The sequence below is a fragment of the Lissotriton helveticus genome, chromosome 11 (assembly GCF_964261635.1).
Source record: "Lissotriton helveticus chromosome 11, aLisHel1.1, whole genome shotgun sequence".
Taxonomy (NCBI): domain Eukaryota; kingdom Metazoa; phylum Chordata; class Amphibia; order Caudata; family Salamandridae; genus Lissotriton; species Lissotriton helveticus.
Window position 1 is genome coordinate 1,137,211,265 of NC_136072.1, and position 25,886 is coordinate 1,137,237,150.

Here is a 25,886-nt window from a genome sequence, read left to right on the forward strand (position 1 = left end):
GTAATGGATGGAATGCATAAATTAATATCAGCCCCTGGTAATCACTCAAGGCTGCACCCCAATCCATTGTTATTCTGCACACCATGCTACCTCAGGATCCAGCAATATGCAAATCAGTCTTGGCCCTGCTCCAATAGGAACAGTCCAGCCCGAACTGCAGAGTCAAATCCTCCATGAACCAGAACACAAGCGCCCAGGGACGGTTTTGCCCTAGTTATGGACTCATCTGCCAGGTACAGCTTGGTTCCAGTGACACAGTGTGCACGGGGCCGCGTCTGGGCATATCCGACCCACTAAGGGCAACACAATAAGAATACAAAACAGTGACGGATAGAATGCTTGAATTAATCTCAGCCTCTGGTAATCACTTGAAGCTACATCCCAATTCATCGCCAATCTGCACACCGTGCCACCTCAGTTTGGACTAACCTATATGCAAATCAGACTTGGCTCTGCTCCAATAGAAACAGTCCTGCCTGAACTGCCGTGTCAGGTCCTCTCTCAACCAGGTCCTCCAGCTCCTGCAGCTCCTCAGCTGTGCAGGACCACACCCTCTGGCGTTATATTCCCAAGTTAGGCCCATGTAGCGAAGCAGCCTATTTCTTACGTTGTCTTCACAAATAACATTTTCATCTGTGACCTTTAGCATATATTTGCATACATGACAATGTTGGATTAGTATCCCTGAGACTAAACTTGTTTACACATCTAGCTTCTCGCAACATTATCACAACACATTGAACATCATGTTCAAGTTCTCGTTTCGCACTACTTACAAATGTCATCTCTATCTTTACCCCCGGGGCGATAGGGCTGTCTACATATCCATAACGTCACTAATCTATACTCATATCGATTCGAACGACTATTTTCTATTATAAAGGGTGAGCATCCGGATAGATTAGCAGAGGAGGTACTTCCGCTAACTCCGAGGGTCCTTGCATGCTGAGAAATAACCACGAAGTGGTCTGACTTCTCGTGAGTGGTGTCCAGTTTGTGACCAAGATGGGGGCCTTCATTCCCTCCCAACTGGTAATGGGGTTGGATCGTCCCTTGGGGGGATTCTTGGCTCGACACATACACACACTCTAGGTGCACTCACAGTAGGGTTCGTATATTAGGTGTACTTCCGATTACTGCCTTGTTTTATACGCCAGCATATAAATATTATTTTAGCACCATGGTAGAAATGTATCTACGATTTATGCTTTGTGGTGCTCGTAATCACTTTTATCTGCTTCTGTTTTAATCATTGCAGCACATGTATTCTATAAAAGAATAACATTGGTTCACTAAATATATTGAAAACGACCCACTGTGTATTCTCTGAAATACTTTTCTGAGAATAAGAAACCACAAGTGACTGAGAGGAAGGTTCTGTACTGTTTGCACGATCCCTGAGGGGTCAGAGTTGTCTTGTTCAGTGGTTGCCAGAAACCATTAACTCCCTGGTAAGTTGGGGGGGGCTTACGGTGGCACTGTGAGCTAGCTGGTTTAAAATCCAACATATCCTGTGGGAGTGTACGGAATCCGTCTTGACACCAAGCCCTCAGTTTATGTTGTCCAAACAATGCGCAGATCCTACAATTAGTAGGATCTGCATAATACTGGTTCATGCTGACAGTAACCATTCCAGCCTCTCTCTTGTGCAGGGTTACACCCTCACGTCCTTGTGCTATGTCACCAATATATGGCTCTTAGCGACCTCCAAGTGATTCCCCTGATTAGTGCTTTGTAATAAGTGTTGTATAGGCTGTGCCGTAGAATCGTATAAATGTTCTTCAGATGCAAGAGTTTGACACAACTCAATGACACTCATTTCATTGTTCTTGAAGGATGTAAGGCTGAGTGGGTCCATCTTGGGTTTAAACTAAAAATGGGTGGTGAACTCCCGTCCACCAGCGGAGTTTGCAGAGTATTGCCAACTCCGCGCTCCACTGAGAGCACGGAGTTTGGTAAAAAAACTTTGATTCCCCAGTGTGGCGGAGTTTGTCTGGGCCACCCACCAAGCCCTGCTCCTGCCCTAGTCATTCCCTAGATCTTTTCATGGCATTCTCAGTTCCCGGGCTGTCTCCTCGTCTGTGCAGGATTATTCTCCTGGCCTGTCACTAATCAAACCCCTTTGCTGTAGGACTGTGCATGGAGAGTGAAGACCGCTGTAAGGTATCCACTCTCCATGTGCACGCATGCACAGTCCTCGCGAGTCCTGCAGTGGAGCACATTTATTAGCTACAGCCCAGGACTGGAGAAGAAACACCGTGGATTACTGCCATGGCAGGTGTAAGCTGTGGAAAGTAGGTGGCAGCCGGGAACCCTCCATGACAAACACACAGTGCGCTGCCCAGCCAGGTCTGGGACTCTGCTGCTGCATAGGGAGGAGTGGAGCTCCGTGGAAATCCAAAGAGTTTTTAGGCAACTCCACAGAATTCACCATAGTGCCACTCTGCCAACTCCGCCCACCCTTAGTTTGAACCTGTGACCATGGGGTCAGACACAGATCTGCAGAGGGTGCATTAACCCACTGAGCCACAAGACCCAACTATTACTGCCATCGAGAGAATTCTTCAGCGTTTCCTAGAGAAATTAGAGGTTTTTTTGTTCAAAGTCAATTCTAAATGAGACTCAAGGTGACATCAACGTTCATCCAACAGGAATGTGGCTGAGGAAGGCAGGCACAGAAGAAGAGTTGAGTGCAAGAAATTCCTCCTGATTGAGCCACCAGTTTGTTGAATCCTGCTGAATATCTTTGCAATTTTGATTTCAGTTGTCACAGAAATGGCCACGTAGATTTATTTTTACAGGTGGAGTAGCAGAATGGATCTACTTTCTGAAGAAAAAGAACTCTAGTGATGCACACAGTCCGGCTGGAACTGTTCACCAGGTGGGGCGCTATAGCTCGCCTGCACCCAGTGGCGGCTGACACAATGAGGAGGTGGAAGGACGGGTAGAAGGGGTGTAGGGGGCATGAGGGGGTAATACATTTTAAAAAGCACTTAAGTGGAGCTGCTAGCTCGGTCTTTCTGTTTCCAGCAGGCACTAGTGCAGCATCAGACTCTCTGTGCAATTCCCGCACTGCTTTCATTCTATGAGAGCAGCACAGAGATTGGCCTGAGCGGGCTGAAAATACGCTCTGCTCAGGACAGGTAGTTTGTGTTTTTTCTCCAGCCCGGTCGTACAATACAGCCGGGTTGGAGAAACCTAAGTGCGCATGTGTTTTTGGCAAGCCAATTACACATGCGCACTTGTAAGTGCCTGTAGTACTCCCCCCCCCCCATTCCCATGCCCCCTATCACTCCCTGCACACGCTGGCTCAGTGCCAGCAAATAAAACTCCAACACTCCAACCACAAGAACACACTGGGAAGGCACTTCCATAGTCATGGAGGGTAGAGTTTTCTATAATGGAAGGTCTTTCTTCAGATAATAGAGAGAGTGCGTGAATTAAATTTGGAAGTGTCTTTGAAGAAGGAGAGCTTTGAGCAGCAACACATCTTCTCGCAATGGACAAGAATTACCACGTTGGGGTTCGAAGAAATTACGGAATTGCATTTGTAGTTTCTAGGAATTAATCATGTCTCCACCCTGCGGAGAAGGGTTAAGCATCTCCTCATCCTGTTTGGCATTTTCCGCGAATGAGCGACGGGGACGGTGGCGAACAAGCCAGAAAATAAAAAAAAAGCTTTCACCACGGAAAACAAATGTCCCCTGAGCGGCTGCAGAGCAGTGCTCAGCATCGATCGCTGAAGCCGACGGGCTCACGTGGCCGCGCGGCACGCAGCGCGCTCTTGTCCGCCAAGAGATGCCTCCATCATTCGGCTGCCAGAACCACGGTGTCCTTTTATGAAAACTCCGCTTCAATCACCCTAACATTGCATTGATTGCGTGTAACTCCGCGGGAGGGGGCAGCGAAGAATGGAGGGCAATGGAGTCGAGCAAGAGAGTGTGGCGTTCAAAGGCAGTTTAACCTGAGAAAGCACCTAGGGGCGGATTTACAATAACTGAGTTAGTGTGCGTCACGGCAGACACCTCTAGCGCCACCATGTATGCGCCGCACCATGGGGCAAGAATAGACAGATGCGTGACGCATCTGCTGCCGTAAAGGTGACGCGTTGCTGGAGTTGCGTCGCAAGCGCGCCGCAGCTCCAGCAAGGCTCGGGGTGCCCCTATACCTAACACGCTGCATCAATCCCTACGCCTGCTTCAAGCAGGTGCAGCTTTTTGACGCAGCATGGCCGTAAAAGTCACTGAGTGAACTCAGCCACTTTTAGGAGACATTCCTGCGCCGGAATGCCCCCCCCTCTCTGCGCCGGAACACCCACATGTGGCACAGGGCTTTACAACGTGGCGCATCTAGGAAGATAAATACCCCGCAGCATGGCGCTGGTTTTGCACCGCCGCTGTGTCACAAAAGTGACGCAACAGCGGCGCAAATGTGGCGTACAGGGCTTGTAAATCTGCCCCCTCGTATTAAGGGGCAGGCCCCGCTGGAAGTGGCTTCAGTTGCATCCCCCCTGCTGTTACCAGCCAGAGGATTCCCTCACATCATTTACATGATTACACCCTCACAGGAGGACTACTATGCATTGTCGTTGGGGTGGCCGCTCCTTTTCACATACTGCGGCAAAACTCTGGAACACTCTTCCTCTGCCTTTGCGGGAAACTTTAAACCATCTCTCTTTTAGGAAAATTCTAAAAACACACCTGTATGCTACCCTCTGCTGACCTGCCTTGAGCCCCTGCTAATTAAGTTTCTGTCATAAGCGCTACGAGGCCTCCGGGTAGTTAGCGCTATACAAGTGCTGTTTCAATTCAATTCTTCCTCTTGTCATTTCCTCCTTTCTAACTGAAGGAGGCGCTCAATGGCTCATAAATATGCCATTGACTGCAAAGGTCAGGGCTTTATGTCAGCCGGGGCCTGCCGGTGCTCAGCACTGGCAGTTAAAAAAAAAGCAGGGACTGAGACGGGTCCCTTTCGGGCTCTCTATTTATGCCCTCACCCTCCGAGTGAAAAAAACATCAACTTGGCAGCAGTACCACCATTTACTGCCTTTGATATATCTTTAAATGGACTTGTTACAGTTCTTTCACAGTCTTATCATTTCAGAACTGAAGCTTGTCAACTATTTTATGGAAGGATACCATTGTTGTTGCTTATTTATATTATGCAACTAACAACAACTGACAAAACCAATAGTCCTGGTCTGCTTTAGGTGTTATGTTACTTCTTGTTTTATATAACTGGATACAGAGACAGAAAGAAGCAGCACAATACCAGTTGGCGGAGCCTAATGCTAAGCAGCAATTTCTAACGTAAGTGTTTTAAGCCGCTCCCTTAATTATATCCGCCAGGCCCCTGTGAGAGACCCCCCAGTTTTTTCATCCCGCAAACATTTATTGCCTCTCACATGAACCCATACAATAGAGACAGAGACCTGAGGTCTCTCACAAATGGTTCAGTAGTGCTTCCCAAATAAAGAGGTCAATTCCTCATTACCTATGTCCCGACGCGAACACGATAGTATGCGGACCTAACTAAGCTCCCCTGGCAAGATTAGCGTGCCTCAAATCGCCCTGAAGAAGCCTATGTTTGGGCGAAACGCATTGGCTGTCCATCTATGAAAACCAAGCACATCTTTATTAAAGACACACTAAGGCTACATACAGCAACATGGACTCATTTCTTTCTCTAAAAATGCAGATTTTGTGATTTACTTTGTATATATAGATATTGCCTCACATACCCCTTGAATGAATGTTTAACTTTGTGGTCAAGTGGCAGCTGGCCATTTCAAGTGGGCAATATTTTAATACCTTTGTGACTTGACCTGGCAGTGCAATCCTCCATAACCCGGCTGCCTTATCAATGATTAGCCGGATCAAAAAAAGTTAATATTGGAAGACAGCACCTTCTTTAATATAAGCATACATTTCCACCTGCTATGTTCCATTCAATTTACCCAACGCAGTGGCATTGAATCTGTAAAAAGCATGTGGCACTCTCAGATCTTTCTTTTTAATTGCAATGCTGAGAGCTTTGTGCTTGTGACCATATATTCAAAAGATGGCCTCCCTGCTGAACACTGAACTCACAACAAGTGTAAAAATGGGTCATGTTATATCTGTTTCATACAAGATCTGAACAGGGACATGACAGGGATGCCCCATGTCCACCCTTGACATTTTCAGTGACAATGGAACTCTTGGCCAGTGTTGTTAGGAGTTAAAGGGCCCAGAGTACTCTTAATATGAGGGGAGACATGAACATTATCTCATTATACACCTATCATATTCTACTATTACTGAATGACATCACCGCTGAGGCAGACTCAATGGGCCGATTCACTGAACTAACTTAAGACAAAATCCTAAACTTACTACTTTTGGTATTCACAGAAGTTAGGATGTTGTCTTAAGTTTGTCTTAAGTTTGTCTTAAGACAGACTTACGACAGATTCCTAACTTAAGTCTGTCTTAAGACAGACTTACGACAGATTCCTAACTTAAGTCTGTCTTAAGTCTGTCTTAAGACAAACTTAAGACAAAATCCTAACTTCTGTGAATACCAAAAGTAGTAAGTGTAGAATTTTGTCTTAAATTAGTTCTGTGAATCGGGCCCAACAGCAGCAGCACTGAGGGAGTTTGTGGATACATATCTGGCTTAGAGGTCAATTGGCCCAAATCCTGATTTTTCACATCGTGGCCATGTGCAGAGTTTTTACACTCTCTGTATCTTATATATGATGTTAAATGGGAACTTACTGTTTTTTGGTACATGGGGGTCAGAACATATCACACCGAGCAGTAATAGACGGCAATGTAAGGCCTGCTGTGACGGCGTTCAGAGACAGCTAATCTTTCTTGAAGATGCTACCTTTATCCATTGTGAGTAAAATTGCCCTAGCTAAGATCCCTTTGGATATCTGTCTTACCAATGATTACCTGCATATTTAGAAAACAATGAAATCATGGCTCTTCCCTGACTGATGCATTTGTTTGTTTCGCCCCCAGCTGCTACCCTGTCGACCATAACATTTGGCCCCATCAGCGCCGTGATATTCCTTCAGGGATGATTGTTTGTGCGCTACAAATACTATATAATTAAGAAATAAAATAAGATGATTATGTTCCCTAGACTGTTATATTATTTTGTTGATATGCCTTGTGGTATTGTCCAAAAGTCTACTGAAAGAACTGGGCTCAAACCTGCTTGAGCTGGTCTGGAATATGAGTAAAAACAGAGCAGCAATAACAAGTATGAGACTTCCTTTCAGAAAGGGCGTCTTGAGTGGACTTGAATAAGAGTTATAATGCTTGGCTCCCACACTCAATGGGCAGGTAGAAGGCTTTCACTAGGTCAGGAAAGGGAATAGAAGCCCTAATGAGAGGGATGCCCATGGTCAATTGATTATACACCTCATTGGGCTTAAAACAGTAAAGTCTCTGGTCTGCTGTTTGGTTGTCGTTGAAGTATCGTATTGCCCAAAAAGGCTAAAACAACACTGCCATATGCCCTTGATCTGCCTCTTGAGGGATTCCCTTGTCTCCAGGCTGGAGATGGCCCTCGCCATTTGACAATTTGGCTCAATAAAGGCCCTACAATGGTGGCAGATATGTTTAAATCGGGAAGTGTGAGACCTTTCCGCAACTTTGTTCTGCATCAAGATATCCCAGAGGGGCAACTTCTCTATTTTGGTTCCACGCAGAATTCACTAAAACTGACCAGGAAGTCTAGACATTGGAACTGGCCAAAATGGAGTTTTGCAGGCCCTTTGAATGCTGGGGTGAGGTAGGACAGCAGTAACCACTATATTGTGCATTGATATATAGTCAGGAGGTTCCCAGGAAGGGTTTAACCCCTTCGGTGCTGATGACGGCTCCCGGTCATCATCAGTTACTGTGGGTGTGTGCTGATGACGGCCGGGAGCCGTCATGACCACGCCCGCGATCGGAATGTGCCGCACAGGCGCAGCATTACGGCTGCAGATTCGGGCGGTGACTTGAGTAGGGCGGACTTAAGCTGAGACATATGTCCAGCGTCCCTAGGAATGCTTGCCTCCCCACCAAATATCAAAGATGGGTATTACATTTAATGCCTAATAATAATGACGTGGAAGTCAACAGGGGGTACAACGTTTGATAAGCGGAGGTTGCGTTTGTTTAAGAGGGCCGAACTTGAAAGCACTCTCTGAAACATAGGAAGAAAAATGAGGGCGAGAAAGCCTGAAATGTAAATATCACCTGGAAAGTTTTGAGTCATTGACAAACTTTGAGGTTCGTGAAAGGTGCACAGTTCTGCAAGCTTCACGTACAGAAGGATTTTTTCCAAACACATATTTTGTTAGAGAATCCTCATTAATGAGTTTTGACAGCTTTTTTTCCCTAAAACTCTTATTTTGCAGATTGTTTCATATAATCTAAATTGTGTATTTCTCTCAATATTTATAAAGATTTGAAGAAAACTTCTGAGTTTGCAGAGACAAAAATGGAAAAAGCTACATCTATCATGAATATTTTGGGACAATGCAATATTATTTTAGCATACATTTTAGTTCAGTCGTTTGAGCCAAATGCATGAGACCATAGTTACCACCTGCCTCCATGCTTCACTGGGGTTCTTTATGTCTACTGCGCTCAGGGTTCTGGGACTTGTAGTTTCGTGGGCATACTAACACACGTTTCAGTAGGCTGTTTAATAAAAAAGGTGAGGCTGGCTGAAGGTGACCTTGAAGACACAGAGCCAGTTGGCATCTCTGGATAAGCTGATGGGACTCAAATCTTGAATAGTGGTTAGTCTTAAAATTCCCTTAGGTCTGAAGCATTGTTTTTGCACAAAGCCTATTCTTTGAAAGCCCTCCAAGTGCTGGCAGAGGCAGGGAGCAGTCCACGCGAGCAGCCTGCATCAATAAGCCAGCTCAGCAAGGAAAGAAGACAAGACGCCAAGTCCCTGCCATGATCTGATATACGAGGAAGAGTTTTTATTTTAGTCTGGCCAGATGCGGGGCTTTGCTTTTAGGGCAAGTAACACTCCGGTCAATGTCAGACTGGGACAGAAAATATGCACAGGTTCTGAAATAACAGTGTGCCCCATAAGTGAGTAAAAAAGCTGAAAAAAGTGGCTCAAGTTTGCAAATTACAGCAGTTTTGAACTTTTAACTGCATGTGGTGTAAGTGTTTTGCAAGGTGTAGGAGGCTGCAGGTGCATGCTGTAGGCAGTGTATGTTTTAATATCAGAGAAATTAGTGACTGGCCCACCAGACCACAAAACAGACCCACATTGAGTCAAAAGAACTGGCTCCCACACTGACTCATCAGATCAGCCTATCGGGCACTACCTGATTACCCAATAGGCCAATCTGACCCTGATTCCAAGATTTTAGAACTAGGTTTCTGTTGTATATAGAAGCCTTGAGCCGGGTGTATTATTATGGTTCCTTTATTAAAGTTATTTGCAAGTCAACTTCAAGATGATAATGTAAAAGACCCACCAGGAGTGACCTCCTTGTCACTCAGCCTGCCTGGTGCCAACTGCCAGTTGAGCCCAGGCTAAGCCAGCAACACTCCATGATGTCACCAAACATTCTAGTGGTGACATCATGTGAGCGACAATGAAATCCCACAGACAGAAAAGAGACAGGCTAAATGTAACAGTTTCACTGTCTTTCAAGTCCTCTCCAGAAACTCACAGGTAGGGTTGTGCGTGAAATGTTGTTGTCACAACCTTTGCCAAATTCTATGGAAAACATCTCAAATTCACAATCTTATATTTAGCTTTTATCGACATGTTGCGTGAAAATTGTAACTTTAATGACAAGTTATTTTGGAAAAGGCAACCATGTAGAGAAATTTTCAGCATATATTTGCAAGTGTACACTGAAAAAAATGCAAAAGCTCACAAAGGAAAAACTATGTAGTTTCTCTGCTTTGGCTAGCTATGACTAGAGTGGAAATAAATTTTAGTGGCGGGGATTGATGGTAGACCCACAAGCAGCTGGTTCTTCAAGAGTATTCTATTGACTCTTTGTTCTATCTATTATCCCATCTGACATTGCTTCTAGTTTTGATGCCAATGACAAACACCCCCTTCTACCCTGGATATGTTCCTGTCATCCTTGTCAATCATAGCTGCTATTCCATCTGCAAGGCAGCCGAATGAGCTTTAGAAGTGTCCATGTGTAGACCCTTAATTTGCTTCCTACCAGAGATGCTTTTCTTTTCACCCTCTCTATGTGTCATACACAAGAGTAGATAAGGCTGCCAGGGGAAACAGCATTTACAATGCAACTTTTACCACGCACTACCTTTACCACGCAACTTTTACAACGCAAGTCGTTACAACAACTTGCGCTGGGGGGCGCTGTAGGATAGGTAATAGTTTAATTTACTATCCAAAACCTTCCCTACTATCCACGGAGACTGGAGTTGGAATAGTAAATTAAACTATTCACTATCCAGCGCCCCCCAACGCAAGTCGCTGTAATGCCAAAGCATCTTCATCAATTCTGAGCAGGTTGATCAGGAAAACAGTTTCCTTGGTGTATGAGATGAAGCAGATTCCTCTACCACAGTTTATGCAATGCAGGTCAACAAGTGACATTAGTGCATCTTAGGACAATTTCACATCTGCATCCATCTTTGACATTTGCAAGGTAGCCACATGGTCGGCACATTGAACTCTCTTGCTGCTTTACAGGCTACAATTGTGCAGTTCCAGTAGAGCTACAGTTGACTGCGTACTTCTAACATCTTGTGTAGGACGTTGTGCTACAGATCAAGTTCTGGTTTCTTAAAATGTATGGATGAGTCATCAGTATTGTAGTGTCATAGACAATGTATGTACTCATTGCTTGATCCTCATCTTAAGAGAAGTGATATGAAATGTAATGTAAGGATTACTTCTGTGTAATGGTCATTTCACCAAGCAACTTCTTCCTTGCCCCTGTCATTGCACCTCCATCCTGGTAATCTATGTCAGGCTCTGCCTGGGGTGGACTCCTTGAATGATGAGTTAAGGAAGTAATGAGGAATGAGTAAATGTAAATGTACACAGACATTTGTAGAGCGCAGTCTATCACTCCGAGGAGCATCATGGAGCTATGCGGATTCCTGAATAGAAAATAGGTAGCTGCTAGGGAGCAAGGAGTTAGATAAGAGTTCTACAGAGTGCATTGGAGGATGAAAAGATCCAGGTTTTCAGGGCCTTCCTGAAAAGCGTTTCTGGTTGGATCTGATGGAGTGGGTCTACTTAGTTTCACATTATTTCCGGAGTGGGTCTACTTAGTTTCACATTATTTCCGGAGTGGGTCTACTTAGTTTCACATTATTTCCGGAGTGGGTCTACTTAGTTTCACATTATTTCCGGAGTGGGTCTACTTAGTTTCACATTATTTCCGGGAAGGGTTCTTAGGAAGCCTCCACACATGAGCTAGACAGAGAAGTGATAAACTGTGTAGTAATGAGAATACCAGTAAGTATTCCAAGCACGCCTCCCATTGCCCTTTTACCCCCCCCCATTAGTACATCCCTTCTTTGGCTTATTCACGTCTCATTCACTATCACATCCTCGCCATAGAGCCTCTTAGTCCCCACCTTGCACCTTCATTCTGGTACCTCATCTTCATCGTGACTTTTCCTTTCCTTGCTCTCTTTCTCCCCTCTTGGCACTTTGCCTCCATCAACCCTTTCCCTCCTCCTTCTATCAATACATTATTTTTCTATCATGAGATTATTCCCTCATCATTCTTTCCCATGCTTCCTCATAAGTTCATTCTCCATCTTTCTTTTTGACTTTTTCCTGTACTACCTCATTCCCTCCATTTGCCTTTTCTTCCTTGCTCACTAGCCCAGTCCGTCCACTGTCCTTGGCTTCTTCCCTCATTAGCTCCCTCCATCCCTCTGTTACATCTCCCATTACAAGCCCATTTCTTTCACTGGCCTTTCCTTCCTCCTTCACTAGCCCGTTCCCTCTGTTGACCTTTTCTTCCTCCCGCACCAACTCATTCGCTCCATTGTCTTTCCATTTCTCCCTCTTTATCCCATTTCTCCAACGATCTTCCCTTCCTCCCCATTAGTACATTCCCTCCATCTCTCTTTTGCTTCCTCCCTCACCAGCTGATTCCTTCCATCATCTCTCCATTCCTCTTTCATTAGCGCATTCTCTTCATTACTCTATGGCATTTTCTCATATTAGCCCATTCCTTACATAGCCTTTTCCTTACTCCCTCAATAGCTGATTCCCTCCATTGACCTTTCCTTACTCCCTCAATAGCTGATTCCCACCATTGACCTTTCCTTATTCCCTCAATAGCTCATTCCCTCCATTGACCTTTCCTTACTCCCTCAATAGCTGATTCCCTCCATTGACCTTTCCTTACTCCCTCAATAGCTGATTCCCTCCATTGACCTTTCCTTACTCCCTCAATAGCTGATTCCCACCATTGACCTTTCCTTATTCCCTCAATAGCTCATTCCCTCCATTGACCTTTCCTTACTCCCTCAATAGCTGATTCCCACCATTGACCTTTCCTTATTCCCTCAATAGCTCATTCCCTCCATTGACCTTTCCTTACTCCCTCAATAGCTGATTCCCTCCATTGACCTTTCCTTACTCCCTCAATAGCTGATTCCCTCCATTGACCTTTCCTTACTCCCTCAATAGCTGATTCCCTCTATTGACTGTTCCTTCCCCCTTCACTGGCTTATTCCCTCAGTTGGCCTTTTCTCCCCCTCCTCACTTGATCATTCCCTCTATTGACCTCTTCTTCCTCCATTACGAACTCATTCACTCTGTTGACTTTTCATTCTTCCCTTACCAGTTCATTCCCTCAGTTACCTTACATTCTTTCCTCACTAGCTCATTCCCTTCATTGACCTTTCTTACCTCCCTCACTGGGTCATTCCTTCAGTTGACCTTTCCTTCCTCTCTCACTAGAGCAGTCATTTTGCTGACCGTTCCTTTCTCCCTCACTAACTCATTCACTCAGTTCATCTTCACCCCTCACTATTTTGCTTCCTCCATTGACCTTTCCTTCCTCCCTCACAAGCTTATTCTCTCTGTTGACCTTTCCTTCCTCCCTCACAAGCTTATTCTCTCTGTTGACCTTTCCTTCCTCCCTCACTAGCTTATTCTCTCTGTTGACCTTTCCTTCCTCCCTCACTAGCTTATTCTCTCTGTTGACCTTTCCTTCCTCCCTCACAAGCTTATACTCTCTGTTGACCTTTCCTTCCTCCCTCACTAGCTTATTCTCTCTGTTGACCTTTCCTTCCTCCCTCACAAGCTTATTCTCTCTGTTGACCTTTCCCTCTGTTGACCTTTCCTTCCTCCCTCACAAGCTTATTCCCTCTGTTGACCTTTCCTTCCTCCCTCACAAGCTTATTCTCTCTGTTGACCTTTCCTTCCTCCCTCGCTAGCTTATTCTCTCTGTTGACCTTTCCTTCCTCCCTCACAAGCTTATTCCCTCTGTTGACCTTTCCTTCCTCCCTCACAAGCTTATTCTCTCTGTTGACCTTTCCTTCCTCCCTCGCTAGCTTATTCTCTCTGTTGACCTTTCCTTCCTCCCTCGCTAGCTTATTCTCTCTGTTGACCTTTCCTTCCTCCCTCACTAGCTTATTCTCTCTGTTGACCTTTCCTTCCTCCCTCACAAGCTTATACTCTCTGTTGACCTTTCCTTCCTCCCTCACTAGCTTATTCTCTCTGTTGACCTTTCCTTCCTCCCTCACAAGCTTATACTCTCTGTTGACCTTTCCTTCCTCCCTCACTAGCTTATTCTCTCTGTTGACCTTTCCTTCCTCCCTCACTAGCTTATTCTCTCTTTTGACCTTTCCTTACTCCCTGACTAGCTTATTCTCTCTGTTGACCTTTCCTTCCTCCCTCACTAGCTTATTCTCTCTGTTGACCTTTCCTTCCTCCCTCACTAGCTTATTCCCTCTGTTGACCTTTCCTTCCTCCCTCACAAGCTTATTCTCTCTGTTGACCTTTCCTTCCTCCCTCACTAGCTTATTCTCTCTGTTGACCTTTCCTTCCTCCCTCACTAGCTTATTCTCTCTTTTGACCTTTCCTTACTCCCTGACTAGCTTATTCTCTCTGTTGACCTTTCCTTCCTCCCTCACTAGCTTATTCTCTCTGTTGACCTTTCCTTCCTCCCTCACTAGCTTATTCCCTCTGTTGACCTTTCCTTCCTCCCTCACAAGCTTATTCTCTCTGTTGACCTTTCCTTCCTCCCTCACTAGCTTATTCTCTCTGTTGACCTTTCCTTCCTCCCTCACAAGCTTATTCTCTCTGTTGACCTTTCCTTCCTCCCTCACTAGCTTATTCTCTCTGTTGACCTTTCCCTCTGTTGACCTTTCCTTCCTCCCTCACAAGCTTATTCTCTCTGTTGACCTTTCCTTCCTCCCTCGCTAGCTTATTCTCTCTGTTGACCTTTCCTTCCTCCCTCGCTAGCTTATTCTCTCTGTTGACCTTTCCTTCCTCCCTCACTAGCTTATTCTCTCTTTTGACCTTTCCTTACTCCCTGACTAGCTTATTCTCTCTGTTGACCTTTCCTTCCTCCCTCACTAGCTTATTCTCTCTGTTGACCTTTCCTTCCTCCCTCACTAGCTTATTCCCTCTGTTGACCTTTCCTTCCTCCCTCACAAGCTTATTCTCTCTGTTGACCTTTCCTTCCTCCCTCACAAGCTTATTCTCTCTGTTGACCTTTCCTTCCTCCCTCACAAGCTTATTCTCTCTGTTGACCTTTCCTTCCTCCCTCACTAGCTTATTGCCTCTGTTGACCTTTCCTTCCTCTCTCACTAGCTTATTCCCTCTGTTGACCTTTCCCTCTGTTGACCTTTCCTTCCTCCCTCACTAGCTTATTGCCTCTGTTGACCTTTCCTTCCTCCCTCACTAGCTTATTCTCTCTGTTGACCTTTCCCTCTGTTGACCTTTCCTTCCTCCCTCACAAGCTTATTCCCTCTGTTGACCTTTCCTTCCTCCCTCACAAGCTTATTCTCTCTGTTGACCTTTCCTTCCTCCCTCACAAGCTTATTCTCTCTGTTGACCTTTCCTTCCTCCCTCACAAGCTTATTCTCTCTGTTGACCTTTCCTTCCTCCCTCACTAGCTTATTCCCTCTGTTGACCTTTCCTTCCTCCCTCACTAGCTTATTCTCTCTGTTGACCTTTCCTTCCTCCCTCACTAGCTTATTCTCTCTGTTGACCTTTCCTTTCTCCCTCACAAGCTTATTCTCTCTGTTGACCTTTCCTTCCTCCCTCACAAGCTTATTCTCTCTGTTGACCTTTCCTTCCTCCCTCACAAGCTTATTCTCTCTGTTGACCTTTCCTTCCTCCCTCACTAGCTTATTCCCTCCATTGACCTTTCCTTCTTCCCTCACTAGCTTATTCCCTCTGTTGACCTTTCCTTCCTCCCTCACTAGCTTATTCTCTCTGTTGACCTTTCCTTCCTCCCTCACTAGCTTATTCTCTCTGTTGACCTTTCCTTCCTCCCTCACTAGCTTATTCTCTCTGTTGACCTTTCCTTCCTCCCTCACAAGCTTATTCTCTCTGTTGACCTTTCCTTCCTCCCTCACTAGCTTATTCCCTCTGTTGACCTTTCCTTCCTCCCTCACTAGCTTATTCCCTCTGTTGACCTTTCCTTCCTTCCTCACCTGTTTATCCCCTCCATCAGTCTTTCACTTCCTTCCCCAATAGCTTATTCCCTCGGTTGGGCTTTCCATAGCCCATCCCTCCATTAACTATCCCCTCCTCTCTCACTAGCTCATTCATGCCATTGACGTGCCCTTCGCTCTCATTAATTTATTCCCTCTATCAATATTCCCCTTTCCCCCTCATTAGCTCATTCCCTCCGTTGCGTTTTCCTTCAGTGGCTATTCCTCCTTCCTTCAATGTTTTATCCCCTCCTCCAGCACCTCATTCATTTCCTCTATGGTCCCTTTGACCCCTCCTCTCTCTACCTCGCTCACCTCACCACCCGCTCGCTTCCTCCGTCACTTCCCTCCCGCCCTCCCTCATACACTCTCCGGTGCTTGGCACGCTGCCTCTGCTCCCCTCTACCAGCCCGCTCCGGCACTTATCGACGCACCGAGCCCGCCTCCGCCGGGCACGCCCCCGGGGCACATTCCAGAGCTGGGGTTTCAATCCCAGCCGCGCAGATCAACCGGGTCGTCTGAGACGAAGCGCCTCGTCAAGGCCAGAGAGTGACTCAGCGCTTGGCAGAGCCGGGAGAGGTGCCCTTCCATTCCCTGTGCCAGGCTGCGTTTAGCAGCAGTGGGCCAGGCGGGGGGAGGAAATCACAATAGAAAGAGAAAAAAGACACATTCCAATCATTGAAGCATGTCTGCCTCGGGCCTGTCAGGTCACTCCTTTCAGCATCTTCAAAGACGTTGAAATACTGAGAGACAACATTCCTTGCTTTCAAAATAAGACAGAAGGAACATTTACGGAAGGAGCACCTGCGCATTAAAGGCAGAGCCCTTCCCCCAGTGTCTGCAACCTGCCACTGAACCCCCACACCTGCAAGCACCCCCTCACTCACCTAACCCTTGGACGATGAATTCCCTCACTCACCAACGTTTTGCCTCCACATATATTTCAACTTTCTGGGCTCACGGTAAGGAAAAAACAACACACATCATAGTTCTATTTACTTTTTTTTACCTGCTCCCCTTTCATCTCAGCAGGTGTTCAGCTGTGTTGAAATGCTGTACACTGCATATATTAATTGTGATAAACAAACACACCTTTGAATGATCATTGTTGCCTACTTATCGTGGAGGAAATGCAATCAATCGCCCGTAAAGTCCTCACCATGTTCCTAATAGTGAACATTTAGGATAATAGTGAGAACATATTATTATTGGTAAAGTACCTTCACCCCGCATCCGTGACCTCGCATGCTGTCATAATGCGGTCGTTATAACGACAGCGTTGTGACAACGCGTACCTCTACTCCGCAAATCGTTACATCGACTTGTGGAGGGGAGGAGAAGGTGTTGGATTTGAAATCCAACACCTTCCCTACAGTCCGCACAGACTGGAGTTGGAATAGTACATTTTACTATTCCAACATCCAGCGACCCCCCTCGCAAGACGTTGCAACGACTTGCGTAGTAATGGTATGCGTTGTCACAACACAGTCGTTGTTAGGACCGCGTTGTGACAGTATGCGGGATAATGGAATGCGGAGTGAAGAGGCATATTCATTATTATTATTTTTCCCCCCTCTCAAATTTAATTTAGCGTGGATATTAGGGTGTATTACTATTTGCACATGATTTCCACATTCCCCATACAATGGCAAGTGAACCCCACACACACTGGCACCATCGTCTACCCTCTGAAGACCGAGGAATGGAAAGACCCCAAGAGGACTTCACCTAAACAGTCTGTTTTGCCCTCCCCTTTCCCTCCGGATTGGCTGATGAACTCCCACACATCTCCCGAGGCGGCCTACTTGACTATAGCCGATGCGCAGACACGCCGAAGGTGCGCCAAAGGCAAGCCTGTCTGCAGCAGTCAGTGGCCATCCGGTGCCTGGGGCCAGAACATATGCCCGTTTCAACCTCCATCGAGTGCATTACTCCACCAGTGAGCTCGAGAATCTAGCTCCTCTTTCTCGGAGCAGATGCACAAAGTCCATGTAGGGGCCGACCCCCTTTTTGAAATGTAAACACTGCAACTTCTCTCTAGAGTCCAACTTTAACACCTTGACCGCAGTGCGAATTGTGCCACGGTGCTGATGAATTAATGAGTGCGTGGGATTCGGACAGCCCCCGGCCATCCTTCGCACTGACCCACTGTGACGGCCGTTCGATGCATGGAAAGAGTTAAAGGCCACAGAGGTGCACTGAGACTCCCCATAGTTACTTTAAGTGTCTCTCCATCAACTGTCGCTCGCTACCTAAACACAGGCAAGAAATCTTCGATATGTTGAGGGACAGGCTTCCCAATGCTTTCTTCCTTATGGAAACATGGCTCTCAGATGCCTTGGTGCCGGACATCCTAGATGCACTACTAACCGGCTATGGAATAGTCAGACACAATTGCCCCTCCCAGTGAGGAGGAGGCATTGCAATCATTTTCAATCTCACTCCCAAGTGCACCTTTAATGTGGTGGGTATACTGGACTGTGAGACAGCTCAGCTCTCATTGACTCTTTCAGGCCATATTACCTTCACTGGACTTCTCATTTATCGCCCTCGTGGACAGGCAGCCAAATTCATCTCAACCATAGTGAATACCATTACTCCATTATCTCTATGCAAAAACAAGGTGCTAGTGATTGGTAATCCTAATCCTCATTTCTAAGCCACCGATTGCCCAGGAGTGACCTTCTTAATGTGAGATCTCAAAACGCTTCACCTGCTCCAAAAAATATCCAAACCAACGCACACCAAAGGGCATAAGTTACACAACATTTTCTCCAATGTTCTGATGCAAACACTTTCAACGTGTGAGCACTTAAACCACGATGAACTGCAAGGACCGGAATGCACCTTGGTGAACTGGTGCTGGTGGGCCAGCAGCATGGAACCTCCACCCTGTGTCTCTTTTGTAAAAGGGTGGTGGTTAATAGGGTATAAACATGCCCACCACATACTGCAGTGTCCAGATAAGAACCACCTATCATATTTCACGTTTATACATAGCTGCCAAGTGGCATCTTGTCATGAATCACCCCTTCAAACAGCCCTGACTTTTGGCCACCTCACTTTGCAAGAATCACCTCTTCAAACAGTCCTGACTTTTGATCACCTCACTTTGCAAGAATCACCTCTTCAAACAGTCCTGACTTTTGGCCACCTCACTTTGCAAGAATCACCTCTTGAAAAAGTCCTGACTTTTAATCACCTCACTTTGTAAGAATCACCTCTTCAAACAGTCCTGACTTTTGATCACCACTCTTTGCAAGAATCACCTCTTCAAACAGCCCTGACGTTTGGCCACCTCACTTTGCAAGAATCACCTCTTCAAACAGTCCTGACTTTTGGCCACCTCACTTTGCAAGAATCACCTCTTCAAACAGTCCTGACTTTTGATCACCTCTCTTTGCAAGATTCACCTCTTCAAACAGTCCTGACTTTTGGCCACCTCACTTTGCATACTGGGATGTTTCACCCTATCTTTTCCAAAACTACAATTCCCAGAATGCAATTTGATGTTCTCTAAAGAAAAGCCAGGACGGCCTGTGTACGTCAGACATAACGTGTGGCCTCTTCGTAGCATGCTTTAAAGGTGCAAATCAGGATTGCACCTGTATGTAGCACTCACCCATCGATAGGTCGTGGCCCTCTCAACAGAAGCTCCCCATGCACTTCTCCCCAGTCTTCTGTGCTCGTTTGTTTTCACTGCCAGCTCTGGCTCATTTCTCTCGCACGTTCCCCTTCCTGGATCTCTCCCCATCACTCCCTTGTGGCAAAACCTGACCTGCAACCCTGCACCTCTCCCCTCCACCACTCTGCTGCATCTCTACCCAACAGGTCACCGTGCATGTATCTCTCACCTACTCCTCTCCACTGCACCGCTCTTGTGCACACACACCTCTCCTGACTCTCACTGTTGCATCTTTCCTGTCAAGGCCTTTGCTCTGCAGCCTCCACTTCCCTTGAATGCAACCAATATTAGAACTCAGAGGTTGCATTAGGGCTATAAAAAGGAAGCCTAGCAAAGGGACTGGTGTCTGTAATGACCTGGAGGTAGCTGGTAACTTTAGGATTGACCCATAGAGGCAAAAGCAATTTGGTTACAAGTTGGTACCTTGAAAAGGCCGGGAGATACAGGGTGGGGTCAGTCCACCTCTGAAAGTCCAATATGTCAAATGCTGAAATGTAGAGAGGGCAACGCCAAATGAAGCACATTTGGTGACTGGCTCAGGCACTGAGTGACTCCTTGGTTTAACACCTTGGGTGCTCATGACGAGCTCAGCTCATCCTAAGGTACAGTGGCGCTGTGCTCATGGCAAGCTGAGCTTGTCATGACCTCCGCGGAATGCCCACGCTGGGTTAATTCCCCTGCTGTGCTGAGTGTTCCATGGAAACGGGTGTGGTCATGACGAGCTCAGCTCGTCATGAGCACAGTGCCACAGTGCAGCGTGACGCTCCGAGCTCGTCACAAGCACCAAGGCGCTGCGTGCGGCCTCGCTCCCCCCGCACCGCGGGGAAATTAGCCCCGCGGTGAAGGGGTTAACGAATGGCTAATCTAGAGACTGGCTCTGGCACTGGATGCCACCCAGGTTTAATGAATGGCATATTCGATAACTAGCTCTGGCAACAAGAAGGCATATTTACAAGCCCCTCTTGCCACCACATCATCACTTTTAGTGATGGCTATAGGAACTTTGCCTTATTTACAAGGCAGCATTGAGCCAATTAACGTGGCTTAACGCTGCCTTGTAAATAAGGACCCCTTTCATGCTGTATTTAGCGTGAAAGGGGTGGGCAATGGATGTTGTGATGAGTGTTCCATCGCAACACCCATTGATTTTGACGCTGCTTCCTATTTACAAGGGTGGCATAAATAGGAGGCAGTGCCAAAATTAAGACCTAGGAAAACCTGACCGCAAACAGGTGAAACGAGGAGAAATGCTTTATTTCTCCTCATTTTTGCTGCTTTCATGTGCGCTGCCTTGTGCAGCACCCAAAGAAAGAGCAAATTGGCTATGATTGTTTATGTGCAGGAAAGCCCCCCATTCTGCACATAAACAATCATTTCTAAAAAAAATGCAATTTTACAACTTGTATGTGTGTTGCATTAAGCAGCACACATAGAAATTACAAAACGGCATTTCAAGATTGTTTATGTGCAGTAAGGGGGACCTTCCTGCACATAAACAATCTTCCCCTCATCACTGGCATCCTTGTACTATGGTGCAGGGGTGCCTGCGTTGGTGCTAGGCAGATAAAGTTATCGCCAGCGCAGGGGGAAACTCAGAGCTGCATCATGTTCTTATGAATATGGTGCAGCCCTGTGTTTCTAAAGTGCCGGGGCATGTTGTTAGCCTTCTAGGCTTAACGACACGCTCCGCTACTTTCTTTGTAAATATGCCCCCAAGGGTCTCCTTGGTTTGATGAATGTCTTATTTGGTGACAGACTCTGGCACTGATTGCCTCCACTCTTTAAAGACTGGCTTCTGGAAGTTAAAAGCTGAAATCTGGCACTCTGGCATAACCTGTTCGCTCAAAAAGTAGTTTTTGTTCCAGAGTTTTTCAAAAATAAGTAATTACAACACTGAGGGCGCTGACAATTTCAGTACAGGGCTTTACCTGCTGTTACTTTCTAGGAGTGGGTGATCAATTCTGCTCGGCCGGCGGAGTTGGCAAGGTTTTGACCATGCGTAACATGGAGTTCCGGCCAAATTCTGCCAACAGCCGTGTGCCTGTGTTTTTTCTTAAGCACGTCTCGCCAACAGAAACTTGGCAAGCATGAATGAGATTTGGCGTCCCCTAGTGTGATTTTCGGTCACTAGGAAGGCACCTGGTGACATTTCCCCAGCGTAGCCAGTTGCTGCTGATCGCAACCATTCATGGTCAGAAAGCTTCTGCGCGTGTAGAAAATAAACTCAAGCAGCAGCAGAATTAACTCGAGAAGCAGCGCCCTCTGAAGTGGTTTCGTTTGCGCTGTTTCGCCTGATTTTTCAGCACAGAACGAGTTCCTGGCGCTAAAGATCAGAGTGAGCAATGCAACATGCCTAATTCTGTCCATTTGTGGAACTCTGTGAAATCTCTCAGAGTTTTCAGGTAACTCTGCGGAATTCCGCTGAGTGAAACTCCAGGAGTTCTCCCCACCCTTATTGTTTTCCTTCTTCTCCATCATGGGTAGGAGCAGAGTTTCATAGGTAGTGAGGGCTACTAAAGGCTGCATTATGTGAGCAAAAGGACATTAGCCCGCAGCTCCACGTCTCACCCATCACAGTCAAGAAATAGTCAGAGTTGAGTGTACTCTGACGAAACACGTGTCGGCTGATGTCCATGCAAACTAGCATTAAACCAACAAGAAAAGACGTGGCGAGTTTCTTCCTTCTGTTCATATGCTCGTGATATTTACATATTATATGTTGTGATTTTATGTGTGTACAGGTCCTCGGTAAATGTTGTACAGGTTTTGAGTTCCAAACACTAGTTGAGGGGTTGTTAGGGTCACCCTTTGCCTGTTAGCACCATAGCACTTGAACGCATGTAGACCTGATAGCCAGTTACACAGCAGAGCGCAAGTTTCCCTTTATACTAGAAATTCCTACCTGTGGATACAGTCAAGAAATAGGACCCCATGTCTCTGTCGGCCACATGTCCCTGCCACAAAACCGAGTGAGAGCTACTGTTCTTCTGAGCCTCCAGTTTGGCTGAGTCGTACAGCGGGCTATTAGCGACTACTGCCCAACTTTTCACACAGCTGTACCCTCGAAGACTGTAATCCTATGAATTGCAATAATCTGTATTTTAAGACTATATCATTGATCAATAATATGCCTCACACAACAACAATTTCATTTTTGGTGCTTACATCATCTTATATTGTTACCAAACTCAACAGCACTCATTGTGCCAAACTGAAGTTTAGTGAGCAGGCCCTTTGGATATTCAAACACAGATAATGATATAGTTGTTTTTTGTATAGACCTTTATACTGCAGTTCTGATGTAATTAGCAGTGTGTTACTACTATCTCTGCACAGCAGGTGCTGAAACCACCCGGTCTACCTTTGTAGCCAGCTAGGAATGCTTCACAATCTCTGGCTCCTGTGGAGAGTCCGGCCAGATTAAAAGGGAGGTTTGCAGCACCTTTAGGACGAGGCTTCTGAAACTATAAATTCGATGTGTTTTAATTATCTATATTGCATGGTGGCCTAGAATCCCTTTATAAAAGCCTTTCTTTCATTTTCTTGTAACAGGCGAGCTGTAATGACTCTCGCTGCCTGTAATAACGAAATGACATAGCTGTTCAACTGTAATAGGCTATTACAGCTGAGTTGTGATGTCATAATGGCTGCAGCCATAAGCAGCATCCAAGGTGAAAGGCAGGTCACACAGCATGACAGAGGTTGGTTAAATAACGAAAAATGAGAAATGGATTTTCCTTCTTCTGTTTTAAAAAAAACAAAATGTATGAACAATGGTCAGCAGAAAGGAGATATTTATGGCAACGTGTTTATTTAATGCAAGTGATAGGTCATTATAGGAAACATAGGAGCTTTACATGTTGCTACACATTCTGGGACCCAGCATTTTTTTTCCCCGATTTGAAGCTCTGTCTATTATGTTTAAACGCAACATATAAGTAATGTTTTTTGGTGTGTTCAATTTCAAGATAAAGCTAGCGCTTTCATCCTTCATTTCTGAAAATATACTCTCTCTTTCCTCTGAAAGAGCAAGACACCAAAGATGTGAGCAGTTTGTGGGAATGGTTATTGTGTGGCCCTGAATTATAAGGAATAAAATACCCTCATCTGTATATTAAAAGGATATGGCAAGTTACCTCAGAGTTCCATGACCTTGTAAAGGAACTCTGCCTTTGGTCTCATTCATCGATATCACTCTCTGTGACCCATAATATCCTTATAATGTATGACAGTGGGTACTTTATCCCATATATTATACCACAACCTTGACACCTTTCCTCATAGAAATTAAACACAATATGCAAATTGTCTGAAACTTTGTGTCATCATAGCCAACAAATCACATCATGTGATGTAAAACTCGACAACATGAGAAGATGACATAGATCACGTAAAATCTGATTACATAAATCTTCCCGAACCAGCGCATCGGCCCCTGATTCTGCAGGCAGTGGGCGCTATGTAAAGAAGACTCTGATCTGATCTTGAAAACTCGCCTCTTTAAGGAACACTACGTCACAGTGCATTAACCTCCTACAGCCCAGCTTAATCTCACTGGCTCCAAGCTTGTGTTTGACAATGTACAGCGCTCTACTGCTTCTGGCTAGGTTCTCGCTAGAAATACCCTATATACATACATATGTACATACATATACGTAGCTACATACATCTTGTGTATGTCTTTTCATGCTGTACATAAGTTTGTAAACAACACCGCATGCAAAAAGCTACACATGCTTTGAAACTTGATTCCGGGAGCGAATGAGTTGTGTTCTACCACTCTCTGAAAGCCCTAGCGGGTGCCACGGGGTGTGCAATGCTTTCTTCTGCGCCTTCTAGTGTTCCTGAGATAGTTGGCTAGAGAGTTAGCCTTTCCAGTAGAGCAGACTCTCCTCCGTGCCCTGTGGTTGGCTTGAACCCACTGTGAAGTGTGCAAAAGAAGGTAGACATGTCTCCCTGCTCATTCATAATTTGGCCTCTGGACTATGACTTTGCTAGCTATACCGAGATGTTACTTTTATATTCTAGATTCTTATAACGCACTTACGAGTCACATGTGAGTACTTTTGAGAGCATTGGGCACGCAGGGTCGGATGTATGACATTACTACGTATGCTTTTACATCGCATGCTTTTACAACGTGGTTTTTACAACGCATACCATTACAACGCATAGTGCTTTTAGGTGCTGGATAGTGAATTGTTTAATTTACTATTCCAACTCCAGTCCCCTTGGATAGTAGGGAAGGTGTTGGATAGTACATTAAACCTATTCCCTATCCTACAGCGCCCCACAGCGCAATACGTTGTAATGGTTTGCGTTGTAAAAGTTGCGTTGTAAAGGCACTGCGTGGTAAAAGTTGCGTTGTAAAGGTTGTTTACCCACAGGGTCAGTTGAGAGGTGTTTTTTGTGGGAGGGTGGACAACAGGACAATCTGTGCTGTGATATAGTGAAGGATGGCAGGTGTCAGGTAATTTTAATGAATGCGCTCACTTTAACAATGGTGACAACTGTTACAGCGTTTTATCACAGTAGTGCTTTATTTTAATGTCGAGGTTAAACGCTTCAGTACTCTGTATCTTCAAAGCACTAGGCCACAGCGCCACTGGTGTCCAGTCAGAGAGCACACATGGACCCTAGCCCATGGCCCCTGGCCCTACTCCTATTCACCTTTCAACCAAGTTCAGAGGGCCAGCAGGATTCGGTCTCACTGTGAACCTGTGGCTGCAGAACCAATAGATATGAAGTTAATACCAGCGCCCCCATAGGAACGACATGTGTGATCTTGTGCAACTTAATAAAATGACCCTTATTACACAAAATTGGGAACATGGGTGGCAGGATACGCTGAAAATCACTACTAAGGCATTAGGGACTGGACAGTGACGTAACGTGTAGGGTCAAGGCACTCACCGTTGAGCTGGTTGTAGACCACCTCCTCCAGGTGGTCCAGCCGCTGCAGGATGGACTCGCGGTCAATGAGCGGGCCCACCTTGGCGTTGCGGCTGCGCACGCGGCGGTCCGAGCTCCGGACGATCTGCACCAGCTCCTGGGAGCGGTCCTGGATGCGGCAGTACACCGAGAACAGGATGATCCCCACGAAGACCAGGATGTTCACGGTCAGCAAGGTTTTGATCTTCCGGGCCACCGCCATGGGAGCCGGGGGCACGGGGCATCAAGGAGCCGCCGTCTCGCGGGAGCATCGACACCGGCTCCCAGGACCTCGGGTGGGGCGGTGGGCTGCCAACAGGGTGGGTGCAAAGAGAGGCTTCCAGGAGCACGTTTGAACGGTGAAGGCTACCAGGAGTTCTGATGGGGGTATGGGGGTGAGGGGCTGCCAATGGGGTGACTGATGAAAGAGACAACTCCCAGGACCACGAGTGAAGGATGAAGGCTCCCAGGGCCACGGGTGGACGCGCCAGGGACCTCAGGGGGTAGGTATGTATTGCCAGGACCAATGCCAGAGGAGGGTGAAACGGGGCTGGCAAGAAACGACAGGAGTTAGATGTCCGCGGTGGCGTTACGATGTAAGATGTCTCAGAAGGTTGGTAAACAGCTGCAGCGGT

The 25,886-nt window shown here is 46.2% G+C and overlaps 1 protein-coding gene across 1 annotated transcript in view; it reads right to left on the reverse strand.

The window, feature by feature from the left end:
• GALNT9 (polypeptide N-acetylgalactosaminyltransferase 9) overlaps window positions 1–25,483 on the reverse strand; it is a 796,816-nt gene extending 771,333 nt beyond the window's left edge. The window contains exon 1 of the mRNA XM_078667888.1: window positions 25,234–25,483. Within this exon, the coding sequence (XP_078524014.1) occupies window positions 25,234–25,474 (241 nt within the window). The 5' untranslated portion in view covers window positions 25,475–25,483. The remainder of the gene's footprint in view (window positions 1–25,233) is intronic.
• Between the last annotated feature and the right edge of the window lie 403 nt (window positions 25,484–25,886).